The following is a 16448-nucleotide window of genomic DNA, read 5'->3' as shown; positions in this document are numbered from 1 at the left end:
GTTCTACACAATTTAATAATTTTTTAAGTGCTCTTTATATCCAAATAATTTGGGGCAAGCTTTCAGCATCTAAAGAAGTATACATAGCAGGAGATCTTTGTGTAATGTTTCTATCTGTAGCTATTAAATTAAGCCTGTTTGGCAGTGATGAATCATACTGTGCTGCTGTAAGAATGAAGGTGCTCAGTTAAACCTAGATCTCATCAAACCATTAGCAATGAAAGAGTACATGTGCAGAGTCATGTATTCTGTATTCTGGGTGGGTGTCCTACCCACTCAAGCAGAGAAACAGACTTGCTTGCTTCTCTCCTGCCTTGGAGTCATTTTTCCATTCCTGTGAAGTAATGCAAAAGGAGAAGTAGGTGATGCTCATCTCCTGGATCTTTTAAGACTTTGATTTTGAGGGCGTTTTGCTGGAAAGTGCGAGCTGAGTTTAAAGAGGGCCTAGACTTTTTAGCAAACCCTTTATTTTTGGCAAACATGCCAGCCACAACTGTATGAAAAGCAAGGCATAAAATGGCTTACCACAGGAGGAGGCTTTTATTTGATTATTCACTTGCTCCAGAAGAGGATTCTGTTTTTTTCTTTAATTCTGAACAAATTAGGTTGGGATTTTTTCCCAACCTAATTTGGGAAATGAGAGCCATCTCCATGTGGATCTTGAGGAACTCTTTGTAGTGGACATAAAGGTGGTGAACACTGTGGTAATTGTGGGGAAAGAAGAGTTCAAGATATGGGTCATTCAAGGAGCCTGCATGTGCTCAGTACTTCAGAGACTGAGGGAATGTTCGCTTTGTAAAGATGGAGTTGTGTGCTTTTCCCATTAAGATGATGTCAAAAACCAATAGAGCTGTACCACAGATAAAATAAAAGGCTTATGGTTTAGTAAGGGCAAAGCAGAGATAATAGCATAAAAATGTTGCAAAAGAAATTTGGGGAGCCTGGTAACACACAAATCTACAGCACAAAATGTACTGCAGTTGCAGAGGGGAGGGTGGCATCTGAGCATTGTCATCACCTGGGAGTTAGGTTTTCATTTTTCCTCTTTAATATAAAAATTAACTTACTCTTTCTTCTGGTCAGGATTCAAGTGGGGGAAAAAATCGTACATGAAATCACTAGAAGTTGAATAGGATAAATAACCAGAGAGCTCCTAATAGGTGAACTCACATTACTGTGCACTGTCATGGGCCAGTGAATGTAAATCTCACAGCTTCTGTGGCCTGAGTAGAGTGTATTGCATGGGACTAAGTATTGCTTAGGGCAAAGTTGTAGTTAGTTTAACTGGCCTTTGAAAACTGTATCAGTTTTCCTTGCATGGTTGCTGTGCATAACTTTCTACCTTAAATATTTATCTCAAGCTTTTCTGCAGGTGTTTATCAATTCACTGTAAGCCAGCACAGCTGCTAAAAATTAAAGTATTTTCTTCACACCATTCTTCTAATCAACTTTCATGTCTTTTGACACTCAGACTCAGCAGCTGGGGAAAAAGGTTGAAATTGAAATTTAACCTGTGCTCACATAACAGTTAGCCATTTAATAGTGAAATGTTTTCCCTGCCTTTCTTGTCTGAAGGGTTATAATCCATTTACAGAATTTTTTCTGACCAAAGGTGTTTTATTACAGCTGAGGGTGATGAGACGAATTAGTTGTGGGTGGGCACAATTCTGATGTTTCAGGTTTATCTGAAAACTTAGAGAAGCTTAGAGCAACAGGTGCCATTAACACCTAGTATGGGAGCAAATGAAGTGATCACAGATCAAAACATGAACTTGATACCACACAGGAGCAGCTGAAGCCCAGATGGAGAGAAAACCCAAGGATTCTGCCTCTTAGCCTTTAATGGTTTTTGAGAAGGGAAAAAAAATAATTTTTTGTTAGATTTTATTCTGTATTGAGAATTTCATGTTCTAGATTGTGAGAACATCTTTGAATTCTATATTTCCCTTCAAACATGGAAATTTGTCATCTCTTGAAGCTCCCTTTTCTGAACTCTCACAGTGCCTATGTGCAGCCTCCATTACCTCATTGTCACTCTGTCACTGTACTATTGCAGCTGACTAAAAAGATTGACTTACAGAATTTTTCTGATGCTCCTATAGTCAGATACTTGCTTTTTTGCCTTACTCTTCCCACTTCTAGAGTCTGTTGGTCTGTTGGTTTTTTTCAAAGTTAGACTAGTAATTTAATCACATAGATGTACCATTTTCTATGTTGCTCATAATGGTGAAAATAAATCATCATTTGTGGCATTATCCTTTCACATTATTTTGTATTAAGTGTTTAGAGTATAAGCTCTTTATCCATTGAGTAAACTTCCATCTGTGAAGCTTATTGCTTAGCATTACTAAGATAGAGATGAAGCCCAAGAAAACCTGGGAACTCATACTTGGATGTTAATTTACTCAGTATCTTTGGGGAGAGCAGATGAACCAGTGTGTAGACTGGTGAATGTGTTGTAACTTTATTTTCCCTTTGATGAGGAGGAATCCCAGGTAGGTAAGAGTTAGTTTCCTTTGGGCAGTAGTTATGTGTGCATAGTCTTTCACCTGATACAAGAATGGTGACAAGGTTGGACATTTGGTTTAAAAGAATTTATTCCAAAAGAAGCCAGCCTAATGGCACAAAACCTTTTAACCTAAAGCTGTACTATGAAAGCAATCTGAATGAAAATATATCCAGTTTGTGGAACATTATTGAATTTTAATGAGAGGGCCTCAGACTTTAAAACTTGCTCTGTATCCATCGCCTTGATTAAAACTAGTTCAGCATTAGAGGCACTCCAGAGCAAAGCCCATTTTAAAAGGGGTTTTTACACCAGTAAATATGGTAAATGTCAACAGATGAGCTTTCTTGAAGTCATCTTGGCAGTGCAAGAAAAATTGTAGAACAATTGTAGAACAAAAAAATTAATTCTGTATCTCTGAAAACTGTGATTTGAAAATATTTTCACAGTGAAATTTCATACAGGATAAAGGAGTAGATACTTGATGACTGCTTTCATTTCATTTAATTGATAAAGAGTAGGAACAGACTGAAACTCCTCTTGCTTACCTTGAAGTTTGGTCTTTTGCTGTGATATTGGTGTTATAAAACCATTTCTTCAAAATACTGGATTTAAAGGGCATCTTCCATCTGGCTAAAATGTGGCATTTTGGTGTTCTATCTGCTACATTTTTAAATGAGGCATAATTATAAGTTTTATTAAAGAAGTCGTGAAAAGCAGCTCTGACATGCTCTGGAGGGAGGATATAGATCTGTTCAAGGAAAATATAGGCAAATTTGTTCACAGGCATGAGGTTAGATGTTCACAAACACACACACACAAGCACACACTGCCTGCACAGTGTCCTGCACACTGATTTGCACCATTGCTTGTTTGAATGAACAGGAGAGTGAGGAGCCCTCTTGGCTCCTACCCTTCCATATAGGACAGCCTTTATCTAATCCATACCTCAGTTATTGCCTTCAAACCCCACAGGGTTTGATTATGGGAAGACCATGGCCATATTGTATGTGTCATATCAGTATTTCTTTCAGGCTGCTTTCAAAAGGCAGAAGCCTGCAGTTTAGTTATGTCATTAAATTTCAAACTGCTGATGGACAAGTAGATGTAATTTACCTGCACACAATGATGAGATGGGTGTTTAATACACAGTTACTTATTGCTGGTAGAACTGTCAGTAAAACAAAAGGAATACTTCTTTTTCCACACTGAGCAGAGACTTTTTTTTCCCTTCCCTTTTTCCAAGGTCAGTTGTGTATGTATTTACAGAATTTGCTTCAAACGTTGCCACAGTTTTCAAGGTGCCACTATTATATCATGCTTCCTGAGCTGAGATAACAAACCCTTAAAGCCCTAGTGAAAAAACCTACAAATCTTGCGGGGAAACAAATGTCCACAGATAAGAGAACTGTGACGTGCGTGATGAGAGAGTAAGTGAAGGACATTCAACCTATCAAGGCTCTTCTGTTTCAAAAAATAATGTTCAGTGATGAGTTCTGAAGCAGTTCTGCCCAGGAACAGATGAAATCTGCCTATGTTACAGCATATTCTGGTCAAAGATCATATCTACACTTATCTTGCTTTTGGGAACTTTATATGTGGGGGTATATATGTGTACACATATATATATAATCTATGTATCCTCCTCTTGAAGCATAATTTTTATTTCTTAATAGAGGCCTGAAAGCAGATCTCAGTTGGCTTGAACCTGGGGTCATTGATGTCTGTGGAAAAGTTCCCTTTTATGTCAGTGGTGGGGAACAAGGCCCATCATTCTGTTCCAAGGCCAGCTGAGACTATACTTATCTGAAAGGTATCAATCAAATTTTAAGCACCCAGAAAAAGATTTCCTTTGCCATTTTTAATGAAGCTTTGAAGATGGCTATATTTTCTCTGACTTAGGGAGATCATTATGTATATTGGATAAACTTCACTCTATACAGTAGGCTGGCCCTACTTTGGTCATAAAGCTGTACATGGTGCCTCTGTTTGGCTTCCCTTTTATTAACATTTCCCTTTCAGGTATGCATGGAAAGGGAACATCTGAAGTTGGGTCCTTCCCAACTTGCTGGCTTGTATCTGCACCCAGCTCTGAAAACTCTTGGTTTGCTTCTTCAAGAAAGAGACCTTATATGTTTCTTATGAACTAGACCAGATGTACATTTAGGGGTCAGAATATTATCTTTAGTCCTGGAATCAGTTTGCTTCATTTTGAATAGCAATAGGGAGCAAATTCAACACACTACAGAACTGGAAGTTTGCAAAACTAACACTTTTTTTATCTGCTTCTGTGTACTGGGTGACATGAGAAACTCCAGGAAAAGTAATAATTGTTGTAGGTTTTGATGCATTAGATCTGGTTCTAATAATAGTTCAGTACTGACATAGGCTTATCTTAGAGCTCTTATTCACGATTGTGATACTATCAAACTTGAAGGATGATAGATTTTTGAATGAAAGAAATTGGGCTTTTAAAGGCTAAAATGAGAAACTCAAGATGGCTGATCTGGTTTCTGTCAGATTTTAGCTGAAAAGTATTTCATCAGTCGTAATGTTTATCTGTGTCATCTTTCTTACATACTGGAGGAGAGAAGATAAGTTTTGTAAAAGTTTTGAGCAATTTATGATCAAGTATAATAACCTCTACATGAAGTAACTTCTTCCTATGCAGTGTCTGGCACCCACCCACACAGAGATACTATTAAAGGGAAAGGAGAGAGAGAAGTACAAGAAAATGTTAGGTTTAAAATGAGAACTCTGAATTACACAACAGCTGAGCAAGTCACTTTTGACTGGAAGTGAGTAACTGTTCAGAGTGTGAAATCTTGTCAGCATAGCCTGTTTTCAGACCAAAGTTTCATATTGCACCTTATTCATCTTACATGCCAGAAGGCCAGTGATCTTCATCTTTAAAAGGTGATACTTTTTTTTTATTTTTTTTTGCTTTACTTTCTCTTTGCATACCTGTAGTACAGACTTGTGCAGGCAATTTGTCAAAGAGAAACAGTGGTAGCAACAAGAGTGGTTAGGAATCAGCTCAGAAATAATCCCTCTGAATAAAGGTTTCCACAGGACAGTCCAGATCATGTTATTTCTAGTCATCTCATAATTTCAGTTTTAGGTCATGTATGGCTTTAATCCTTAAAATGAGAATATTTTCTTCATAATAAGTAACTAAGAATCTGACAAAATTATTTACTAGCTATTCACATTTTGTAATATGAAAAGAAAAAACCCATCCCATCCTTTTAATATATCTCTGACTATATAGTTTGGCAGGTTTCCCATGGCATGATGCAGGATTCCTTGGCAAATGTTACTTGGCTGTAGCTTTTTTAGATCCTTCACCATCACTTTATTGCTCTTACACACTCAGACATACAAACTCCTTAGACTTAACTGCTACAACACAATCAGATTCTAAAATTTCATGTACAACTTCCATGTACCTTCATTATACCATTTCTCTTTACATTTTTTTCTTCACTATGTCAAATAATGACGGACTTTAAACACCTCCCTCATTTTGTATAATGCCTTCAAAGCTGCAGTTACATACTCTGAATTCACTGCTCTTCTTCCCAAAACAACTTCTCAGCATCTTCTCAACCAGAGTGCCTAAGCCCCGCTTGCCCAAATATTAAGTTGTACCCTTTCCACCCATGATGTTCTTCTCATTTTAGGGAGTTCTTGTAGGACTTCCTGAGTACGCATGGATCACCAGTATTCAGGCTTTTCACTAAGAATATTGTATATATTCAAGTTAGTAATTAAGAGATTATCCTTATCCTTTTTCTGTGATAACAAGGAAGGGGATGGAATTCCTAACTTCTGTTGTCACAATGAGTAAATGGACTAGCAGAAAGAATCTAGGCAGCTATTTGTATGTTATTTCTTACATATCTGGAAAGATACTAGGCTTGTCTGGCTTTGGAAGCCCTTGTATTGGCAATTCCAGAGCTATCATGAGAGCTCAATTACATGTTTTGGTTAGAAAGTGAATTTCTTACCTTTTTTCATTCATCAATACATTCTTTCTTCACGTGACCTTTCTTCCATGTGTCCATTTTACCAGTGTCAGAAATAGAAAGATAGTTTCCAATCAGAATGTCACTAATTAGTTAAAAATGTCAGTCACTGTCAAGAAACCTGCAGAAGTCTTTTGCTGTGCTGCGATGCAGGTGGTTTTATTGGGTTTTTTCTTTGTGTCTGCATTACAGATGTCTGCATTATATATTTGCCTGGAACAGTGCTTATCAGTTTCTTTAATTCAAATCTTTATGAAAATTCTAACTTTCCATATGAAAAGCTTTAGATTCTCTTTGCTTTGTAGACCAAAGTCTGAAAATAAAATCTAGAAGTAATGTGGCTGGCTTACAGTTAAAACTCATTTATCTCTTGCATGTCATTGCATTGTCATTGTATACAATACTTGAAAAATTGCTTTGGCATGTCTGTAGAGTTGCACCAGGGAAAATTCTTTTGTGGAGACTTGCTTAGGAAATGTTTATATCTCAGTTTTTACTGAGTAGTGCAGACATGAAGCACAATGTCTATGAAATAAAGAACTCAACTTTTCAGACAGTAATATCCAGTTCAGATAGAAAGAATATTCAGTGAAGGTGAAAGTTGGCATGAGCATGAGCAAAAGCTGAGCTAAGGCATGAACAAGAGAAAAAGAGCCTAAAGTTAGTAAATGGTTAAAACTAGTTGTTCAGCTGTATATAAGCATGGGAGCCTTTTGGCCAGAAAATTAATGGTGCAAGCCCTTTTAAACTATAAGCAGATGGTAACATTTCAGGATTTGTAGGTTTTCCATTGCAACCTTACGCTGTGATCTGTATTTTTATTTCTGTACTGTCACAGAATCACAGAATGGTTGAGATTGGAAGGACCTCTGGGTGTATCATCTGGTCCAAGCCCAGGCAGGATCACCTAGAACTGGTTGTCCAGGACCATCTTCAGATGGCTTTTGAATATCTCCAAGGTGGGAGGGTCCACTACCTCTTTGAGCCAGTGCTTGGTCACCCCCACAGTAAAACAAAAAAATTCATCATGTTCAGAGAGTGTTCTTGTGCTTCTGCTTTCACAATGTGGACTCATAGCTAATATCCAAATTGTGCAGCTGCACATTTTGTACCTGAGGAGCTAAGGTACTTGCTTATTGGCTCAGGAGGGGTTTCTTTTAGCAGGACAGTGTAAGCAATAAGCCTCCATCATATCTTCCTATCTGCTAAGGGCATTCTGGCACACACCGAAAGGCTTTTCCTCCATACAGTGGCCAAACAAGATGGATACTTGCATGTTTCTTTGCTCTGTTGCCCTGAAAAATCAAAGAAGCAACAACCAACAAACACGGGAACCATCTGAGACCCCTTGAGCAAACAGGGAAATTAAATGTCACAGGTGCACTCCAAATCTTCTTGTCCTATCTTCCCTACTTGGTGTGTGTTCCATAACAACAATGGTGTTGGAGCCTTCGGAGCGTGGATTTTATAGCAAGCAAAGTCAGGGATGTTTGAGAGGATTGAGGAACCACAAAAAAGGCAAGTACATCCCCATGGATAGTTCTTTCATCCATGGGAATATCCCTCTTTCCTGAGATGCATGTACTCACAGATTTTAGGTGTTTTTTGAAGCCAGAGGGCAGACTCACATCCCCTGCCACAGGATGCAAACCCAGCTCCATGCCTTTTTTGAAGAAAAAAAGAAGGAATTATACAAAATCAGGCTCCAAAGTTTAACCAGTCTTACACAAATTATGATCGCAGAGAGGAGAACATATGCTCAAGAAAGAACTTCTGGATCAATCTTGCATAAATAAACCTCAGGGAGTGAGTGGGTGTATGAGTCAAGTGAAAGATACCAAGAACAAAGGTGAAATTTTATTTTTCTGTGGCTGCTGAGTGTTCTCAATTCAAAAGTGGTGGGAAAGCTGATGTCCATCTTTAGGAATCTTTAAGTGTCTTGACGTGAAAGTTTTTATGTGACTTGCAGAGCTGTCAGATCATTACAAAAGAGTAACTAGTGCCAAAATGTGAAATGAGAGCTTTGTGCAGTTGCTGATTAGATGAATCTGTTTCCCCAATCATCCATCCAATATTCTAATTGAACCTCAAGCCAAAATTCATGAGGCAAATTTCATTATTGTAGTGATGCCTAACGTGGAGTTGGCATCCTGTTATAGTCATGATGGTGAGATGGATAGGAGGCTGAAAGATGAACTAATAACACTTCATTGTGATGAAATATCAAAGTATGTTGGAAGGTCACCTTGTATTGTATAATTATACTTTCAAAAGAACTTAAATTCTTGCTTCAGCCCTCAGTGAATTTGAGACAGCAGCAATGATGGGAAAAACCTTCCTTAAAAATCCCAAGAATTGTACTTGTTCTGGCATGACACTGCCTAAGGTGATTTGCAAACAAGGCTGCCATTGCCAGGCTTTCACAGTAATGCAAGGTTCAGCATACATTTTAAAACATTAAATCAGCTTTCCATTTGCATAGATATGATTATTTGAATGTGTAGATTCTGTTAGCTTAAAGGGCCCCAATAATCTAATGCTGGAGCTGAAATTAAATATTCAAAGTAACTGTATATTAATAATTTCAAGCAGTAGACCAAAAAACGTTTCTGCTTGACTTTGGAAGATACAGAGTGTGTCTGCTGCCACAAGCAATGCTAGGGTTGTAGCTATTGAATGTTCTGAAAATCAGGCTGAAAGCTTAGGGCAGAAATAGATGCTCCTGTCTGAGTGGGTTAAGCTTTGTTTTTTTTTGTAGAAGCCAGTATTGCTATATACCTTAAAGCTTAAACCCAGAAATCCCAAAGTATGAGTTGCAATAGTCTTGTGAAAGTGGCTACAGTTAGTAAATACCATGTGTATCTGGGAAACAAAATATTGCGTTATGATTTATTCACAATCAAAATAAATGGAGCTCTTTATGGACAAGTAACAGGCTACCACATTTTACATCATCAGATCAAATCTCATGTCAGATGGTTTCAAATCATACTTGATTAAATTGTTCTCTCAATGTCCCTGCACAAAGCAGTTTGGAGTGTAAGTTGATATGACATTACCTGAATGGCAGCACACAAGAAGGAGGCAAAATGCATGTTTAGTTCATCAAAGAACAGCATGTCTGCCAGTTCACTGCTTTTTCTGGATGGCCCAGATTTCTGCAGAGGTTGTTGTGCCTAATAAATGTCTCAGTGCTCTGTGTCCACTTACTGTATTTGGAATGGACCCACAAGACACACAGTGACATGGAGCTCTGGTGCCTTTGCGAGAGTGTCAAGATGGAAATTGCCAATTCTCAGTATGAACTCACAGTTAGCAAAAGGAGATCCAGATCCTACAGCTGCTCCTGCATATGGGCAGTGAGAGGGGAAGGACCATAGCTGACTTACTCTTTGTTCGCCAGTCTAGATGGGAGAGATCTTGTCCTGTGAAAAGCAGCAGTGAAATGATGCCTTTGGCTGTCGCAGGGTCATGGACTTCCCTCAGACAGGAGTATGTGGAGAGAGGCAGGAGAATGTGTGTTCCTCCCAAACCAAAGGCTGCCCTTTGGAAGCAGAGGGTTATGCGCTGTCTGTCAAGTCACTGTGTTTCAGCTGAACAGTTCTAGAAACTGTAACCATGACTTTACAACATACTCCGTACTTAGCCGAGATCCGGAAGAGAGGGCAGCCTGGCTATGTCATCCCAAGTTCCTATCTCAGTTTGCAGTGTGTGTGAGTTGTGTTTCTTGGAGTAATCTACCATTTGTTGAACCAATGTGGTACATGACATCTGTGGCCTGATCTTCACAGATCCCTCATTCTTGGCTAGATCTTTATTCATCTGTCAGTAAAATGTTGGAATATCTTTGGAGTTTCAACATAAAATTGCACTGTTGTTCAGCACAAAGCTGGCAATACAGCCATACTGCCGTACAAATCAGAATTTCATATTTTACATTGTCATTGTGGGGTTGATAGCATCTTACACATGATGAGTGAAAATATTTTAAATTGCACTTTGAAAAGAAAAAGTGTGTCTGGAAATATTTTTTGTCACTGTTTTTTTTTTCTTGAAAGCCTTTGGACATGCAGCCTAACAATTTGTATCTTTGAATGTATCTTTATTTATGCAGCAGAAGTATTCCTCTACTTCAAGGTAAATTCTGTACCGTTTCACACCCCATTGTTTACAGACCTTCATGAATCCATTGTCATTTATTTGACCCCTTAAACCTAGGAGCACATTTCCAATATGCAGTATGCAAGAAATTTAATTTTCAATTTATATTCATAATAATTAATCTCTAATGTTATTATGTTTTGATGAATTGCATGACATTGTTTGTGTCTCTCTTAGCAGCTATTTTAGCGTTCTTTGTAATGAAAACGATTTTGTTAATGATATAATTCATAGGACAGTATTAGTTGAGGGAAAATTATGTCATTCAGGCAAAAAGGCACAATTAAATTTTCAAAAGTAGTGTATTCAAAAATACATATCATCTGTCCCTTTTGTTACCAGTTTTTGTAGAAACTTGAAAGGTTCACTTGCAGACTGGATAAAGCATGGAAGCAGAAGATAGCAGAAGATGAAGTCTCAAAAAACCCCCACGTTTTCACCCTACATTGGAACTGTCAGCTTTAGATTTATATTAATTAAAGCAAGTCACATTCTAAAAACATGTTTTTATTTTTTCAGACCACTCTTCCGTGGAAATTCAGATGTTGATCAACTAGGAAAAATCTTTGAGTGAGTAATAACTAATTGCCTTATGTCAGTATCTGTTTAACATTGAAACCCTATGAGATTTCTTTGCCAGGTTTTTATGCAATAATGTAACTAGAATTTCCATATTTCCTATTGCTATGGCATGCAATATGATATTTCTGTGTATTCTGTGTCAGAATGGAAGGAGGAAGCAACATGGAATATAGTTCTGCAAAACTGATAGCCATCATCAGGAAGTTAGGAGACTTCTGGGTTTGGGCTTTTTAAGTCTCTTAAACATACTGTGCATGTACCATTCATACATATTCATAAACAGTTAAATGCAAGAGATTCTCTTAATGTAAACAAACACAGGGGTTTTTGTTGTTGTTTTTTTTCATTGTGCATTGCAGAAAACAACATTAGAATACATTAAAAGCTGAAATCTCTGAGATCGTTACCAACAGCATCTTTGCAGAAAAAACTTCCAAACATAAAAAAATGTGTTAGCTTTTAAAATCTATTTTGTAGCCTGTTAACAGTCCATATTTTGGTCTGGAAGGTAACTCTGAGAACTGAGGAATATCAGCATTTTAATATGTGCTTTCTCAGAGATTATTTTATTTTAAAACCATTTTACAGTTCTAGGAGTTTGTGTTTTTCAGGTACATCAAATATGTTTAGGAGGCAGGTAGACTCTAAACTCTCTGAGATGCAATACTTCTCATCCAAAATTCAGTTACTGATATTACCAATATGATAATTAAGTAGAATTATATTACTTCTTGTAAAAGCTCTTCAGACTAAGGAACATTTTTTTATTTTTAAGAGGCATGTAACTTTAAGATGTGATGTATGTATCATGTAGGTAGGAAATCAAAACCACACAGAGCTGGTACCAATCCAGAGAGCAAATGCCTGTTTGCCTCTGCACCTCTGTCTTCCCTTTCTGTATGGAGGGGCTGCAGGGATACAGGGATCTGGATGAAAAAAGAAGTAGCTAGCACAGAGAGAGTGAGAGAAGTATTATTCCAAAATGTTATTTTCTTGAAGATATTCCAAAGAGAAGATAGTAAAATTTCTAAGAAAAGCTTAAACTGAACAAGTAATGAATTTTCTCTGTTTAATCCTGTTTCCAGTTCTCAAATCATAACAGATCTGTTCCTAAACATTTTCATTATTCAGTGTGGGGTTTCTAAATTACAGGTCTTGATTTCACAGAGTTGACTTCCCTTTCCTGCATACCATACCATGAGTATGTGACTCACTTGTGTGGTTAATTTGTCATGCGCTAAATAGCTCTTCCTGCCCAATCCAGAAAAATCAGTCCTTACAGTTTACTTTTTCTTCTTCTGCCAAAGCTACTACTTTAGTCCTACAATATTCTGCTTTATTAAATGAAGACAGCTTTGATACATACAACATATTTTACAATTAAAAAAAGACATAGCTATGATTTCTTTCATTTGTGACATTTAAGGGGAAAATTAAAATTAACTGGGCTAGGATTTAATGCATAGCTGCTAGTGGCAGCCTCCAGCAGGGATCTTTCCATCCCTAGGGGCTGAGATTACCTGTGCAGAAAAGAATTCACCAAGAAAAGAAAATGCTGTGCTAAATTTAGAAGAAATTCCTTATTGCACATCTACTTAAAGAGAAAGTTTGGATTTGCTTCTTTTGTACTGTTCTTCCTAAATAGTTGAGAAGTTTCTGTCTTGGATTCTGAGGGGTTATGCCAAATAGTGTTTATTTTGTGTTTTCACAGCTGGAGAACCCCCCACAGTTAGGCCTAGCTCTTTTTGTAGGAGGGTTGCTTCTTTCTGCGGTTGTGACTCATTGTAGAGATCAGTTTGGACAGAAGGAAGTTTCAGGATTTCTATACAGTCTGGACTGATGTATTCTTCGGATAATGGTGCTATAGTCTGCCTTTGCTTTGCATGTGCATTGTGATTTGTGTCAGTAAAATTCCACTGTGTATGAGGGTAAATTCCTCATACATGGCTCGAAATGTTTTCTTGCTTTTCCGGGACACCACCAGCTTGTGGCATATCCTCAGAGATTTCAGGCTGAATGCAATGGTTTGAACAGGCTTGTCTCCCATTGTGATCAATGGGAGTGGAAAGTACTCAGCATTTCTCAAGACCAGGCCTGAACCTTTGGCAGGAGGTGAAACTTTCCCGAGCTACTCCCAAACTTAGTCACTGGAATGGTGATGCTACCAGACCATGAGAGTGGGAGCAGCTCCTCAGAATTCATTATTAAGGGTGTTTGAGTACTACATGTGTGTAACTAAAAATGTCTCTCCTTTGCACTCTGCCTTGTGCAGCCCACCCCTCTCTGACAGGCTGCCTCCTGGTTTCTTGCCCTTAGCTCTGCCTTTGCCTGTGCTTATTCTGCCCCATTCTGCTCTGCCATGCAGTCGTACAAAACGGTGGGACTAACCAAACACATTTGAATGAAAAGATAAATGTCATTGTTATTTCAAATACTTAACTCTCCCATCCTTGATGCTGTTTGTATTCGATTAAATATGGGACCAGATCCTGAAATACCTAATCAAAAGGCTTGAACTGCCATGGCCAAGGAGGCTGCCCCATAGCCACACTGCACCTGATAAATGGCAAATGTGGTTTCTCATACAGATTCAGCTTAGCATTTCCCAAGAGGTGTGATATGTCCAGATGTAGTAGGATTTAATTGTCCTGAGATTGCAATTGCTTTGCCCTCCAAACCATGCTGTTATTTTGAGGACATACTAATTTTCAGAGGTATTTTAGGTAAGCCAAATTGCAATCTGAAATCCACATAGGTAGAGGTGGGGCAATTCCATTACGTTTGCTCTGGTACCCTATGATTTACCTCCATGTAGTTGGCCCACGGCCTCACCCAGTCTTGTGACAAACTCAGTGAGAAAAAAGGTCAATGCTGCTCCCTAGTGGCACTGGCCTTTGTGCAAGCCCAAGTATTCAGTGACATCGTTTTTCTGTTCTGTCTTGTCTTACCCTGTAAGTGTTTCCATGGAAAATCTCGATTTTACAGGTTATAAAAATTTATTTTCCCTGAAACCAAACAAGTAATGTATGATCTTTTTCATAATTTCCACCAGAAACTGGTTTTCAACCCCACAAATATTAACATCAGACTAAAATGTGAAATGTATGAGACATAATTCATTGTTGGTGATTTACCTATTTAATTTATTTGAGTTTTAGAACTCAGCACGATTATTTAATAAGTATAAATATCTTACATAATTTAAAGAATAAAGAAATAAAATACTTAAAGAAATTAAAATATTCTTTTAAAGAGTAAAGAAAAACTAAAACACAATTGAAAGCAAAACCACAAAGACACTCAAGTGCCTTTCCATTTCTAAATGGAAATAGAGACTTTAAAACCTGTATTGTGAAGGAAATAAATTGTTTAAATTTGGGCAACAATTACTGCACAGAGCTTTGAAGCATTATGAAACATCCCTTTTATTGCCTTACCCTCATCTTGACCCACACTCTTCTCTCAGTCCCTATTCTTGTGAAAAAAGATCCTTGCACGCAATTCCCCTTTGAAACTTACTGCTTTTAATCATCCTGGAGTGACATATGTTGCGCCATCCAGTCAAGAGCTAAACAACCTTTTTCTAAAGCACTCAGCTTTTTTTTTTAATAAAAAGACTCAGAGACTTAGGCCAGAAAATTGTGCTACCCACAAAATTGTTTCAACCAAGCACATTGAGGACATATGTTTATCAGCTTCTATTCACAGAGATTATTGTACTACTGTAGAATTAAACATTTAAGCTCATTTAAACTAAAATACTTATAAAATGCCACTCATTGTAATCAATATGAAGGGAAAACTGCATAAATATTCAGACCTAATATTGTTTTTCATTTTGCAGTGTAATTGGACTCCCAGAAGAAGAGGACTGGCCTAATGATGTTGCCCTTCCAAGAAATGCCTTTACTTCTAGACCCGCACAACCTATTGAAAAATTTGTACCAGATATCGATGAAGTAGGCAAAGACTTGCTTCTTGTGAGTTCCCATTTGTTGTTCCCTGCCTCACATGACTCATGGCTCCCACTGTGCATGCAGCTTGCCAAGAAAAAATGAAGTTTCCATTTAATGGAGTTAGTAAAAAAAAGGTCAAAAATAGCTAAGACAGTTTGTGTTAATCTGTGAAACAACAGCACAAAGACACACTGCCTTTGGTTCAAGAGGTGTCAGAGCTGAGAATAGCTCAAGATTAGGAAACTAGGTCAGAGACATATATGTTTGACCTGTCGTTAGACTTTCTGATTAGATCTTCATTACTGACCCCTGTAGTGCCACTGCAGCAGCCTCCCTTACAGTATTGGCCTGATGTGAGTACAAAAATGGATCTACCATTCATGTACTGTAGTGGGCCCAGCATAAAGCAGGAAGTAGACTGTAGTGGCAGATTACATCTGCTAGTCTTCTACTGAATGCTGAAAACTCTACGCTTGGAAGTCACCAGTTATTGCCTCTTGCAAATGGCAAGGCTGAACAGAAGCAAAAGAATTGGGCTGGTACAGCTATTTCCATCATTGTTATACTTACATCAGAAATCCCAGTCCTGAAATTCAGTCTTGAAATGGAATACAGGGAATGACCCTGCATCAGTTTGCTTCATGCTATGCTTGTTGAAATCTAGTTAGATTTGTTCTTTGGAGGTCTTCTAAAGATCTTGATTCATGTGATCTAGGTAGAGTACAATTCTTGAAAGACTTGATGCATCTCTTCAGGAGCTGCTGTCTCTGGCCAAGGTTGTCTCAGCAGCAGATGGTCCCTGCAGTGTCCTCATGATGGCAGCTCCCAGCTGCAGAAAGCTGGACTACATCTGGCCACTTGAAATGACAAGGGAGAAACACTGCTATGAGAAAAATCTGTTGTGCTTGCAGACAGCCTGGAAGTGGAAGCTAGACATGGGACAAGAGTTCGATTCTAGGAACAAGAAGGAATAATATATGGCCAAGAGCTCAGTGAGTGTGAGGCATGATGAGGGGGGGAGGGAGGAAGGAGATTAATATCTGTCCCTAGAAGGTGAGGTGGGAAAGAGATCTGTCCCTGCTAGGAAAAGAGATGATAACTGGGAGCCAGAGATGAAAGGGGAGAGTAGAACTGGAAGTCACTGAATTAAATTTCAGGAGTGAAATGATAGAAATTCTGATAAAAGAAAAGAAATTAGGACTAGGAATTGGTTAG

At 38.1% G+C, this 16448-nt stretch overlaps 1 protein-coding gene across 1 annotated transcript in view; it reads left to right on the top strand.

Moving 5' to 3' along the window:
• CDK6 (cyclin dependent kinase 6) overlaps window positions 1–16448 on the top strand; it is a 136298-nt gene that overhangs the window by 105757 nt on the left and 14093 nt on the right. Inside the window, exons 6-7 of the mRNA XM_058821055.1 lie at window positions 11215–11265; window positions 15122–15257. Coding sequence (XP_058677038.1) covers window positions 11215–11265; window positions 15122–15257 — 187 coding nt within the window. The remainder of the gene's footprint in view (window positions 1–11214; window positions 11266–15121; window positions 15258–16448) is intronic.

This window comes from Ammospiza caudacuta, chromosome 1, assembly GCF_027887145.1.
Source record: "Ammospiza caudacuta isolate bAmmCau1 chromosome 1, bAmmCau1.pri, whole genome shotgun sequence".
NCBI lineage: Eukaryota > Metazoa > Chordata > Aves > Passeriformes > Passerellidae > Ammospiza > Ammospiza caudacuta.
The sequence above is the reverse complement of the archived record's forward strand: the minus strand, read 5'-3'. Positions and strand labels throughout refer to the sequence as shown.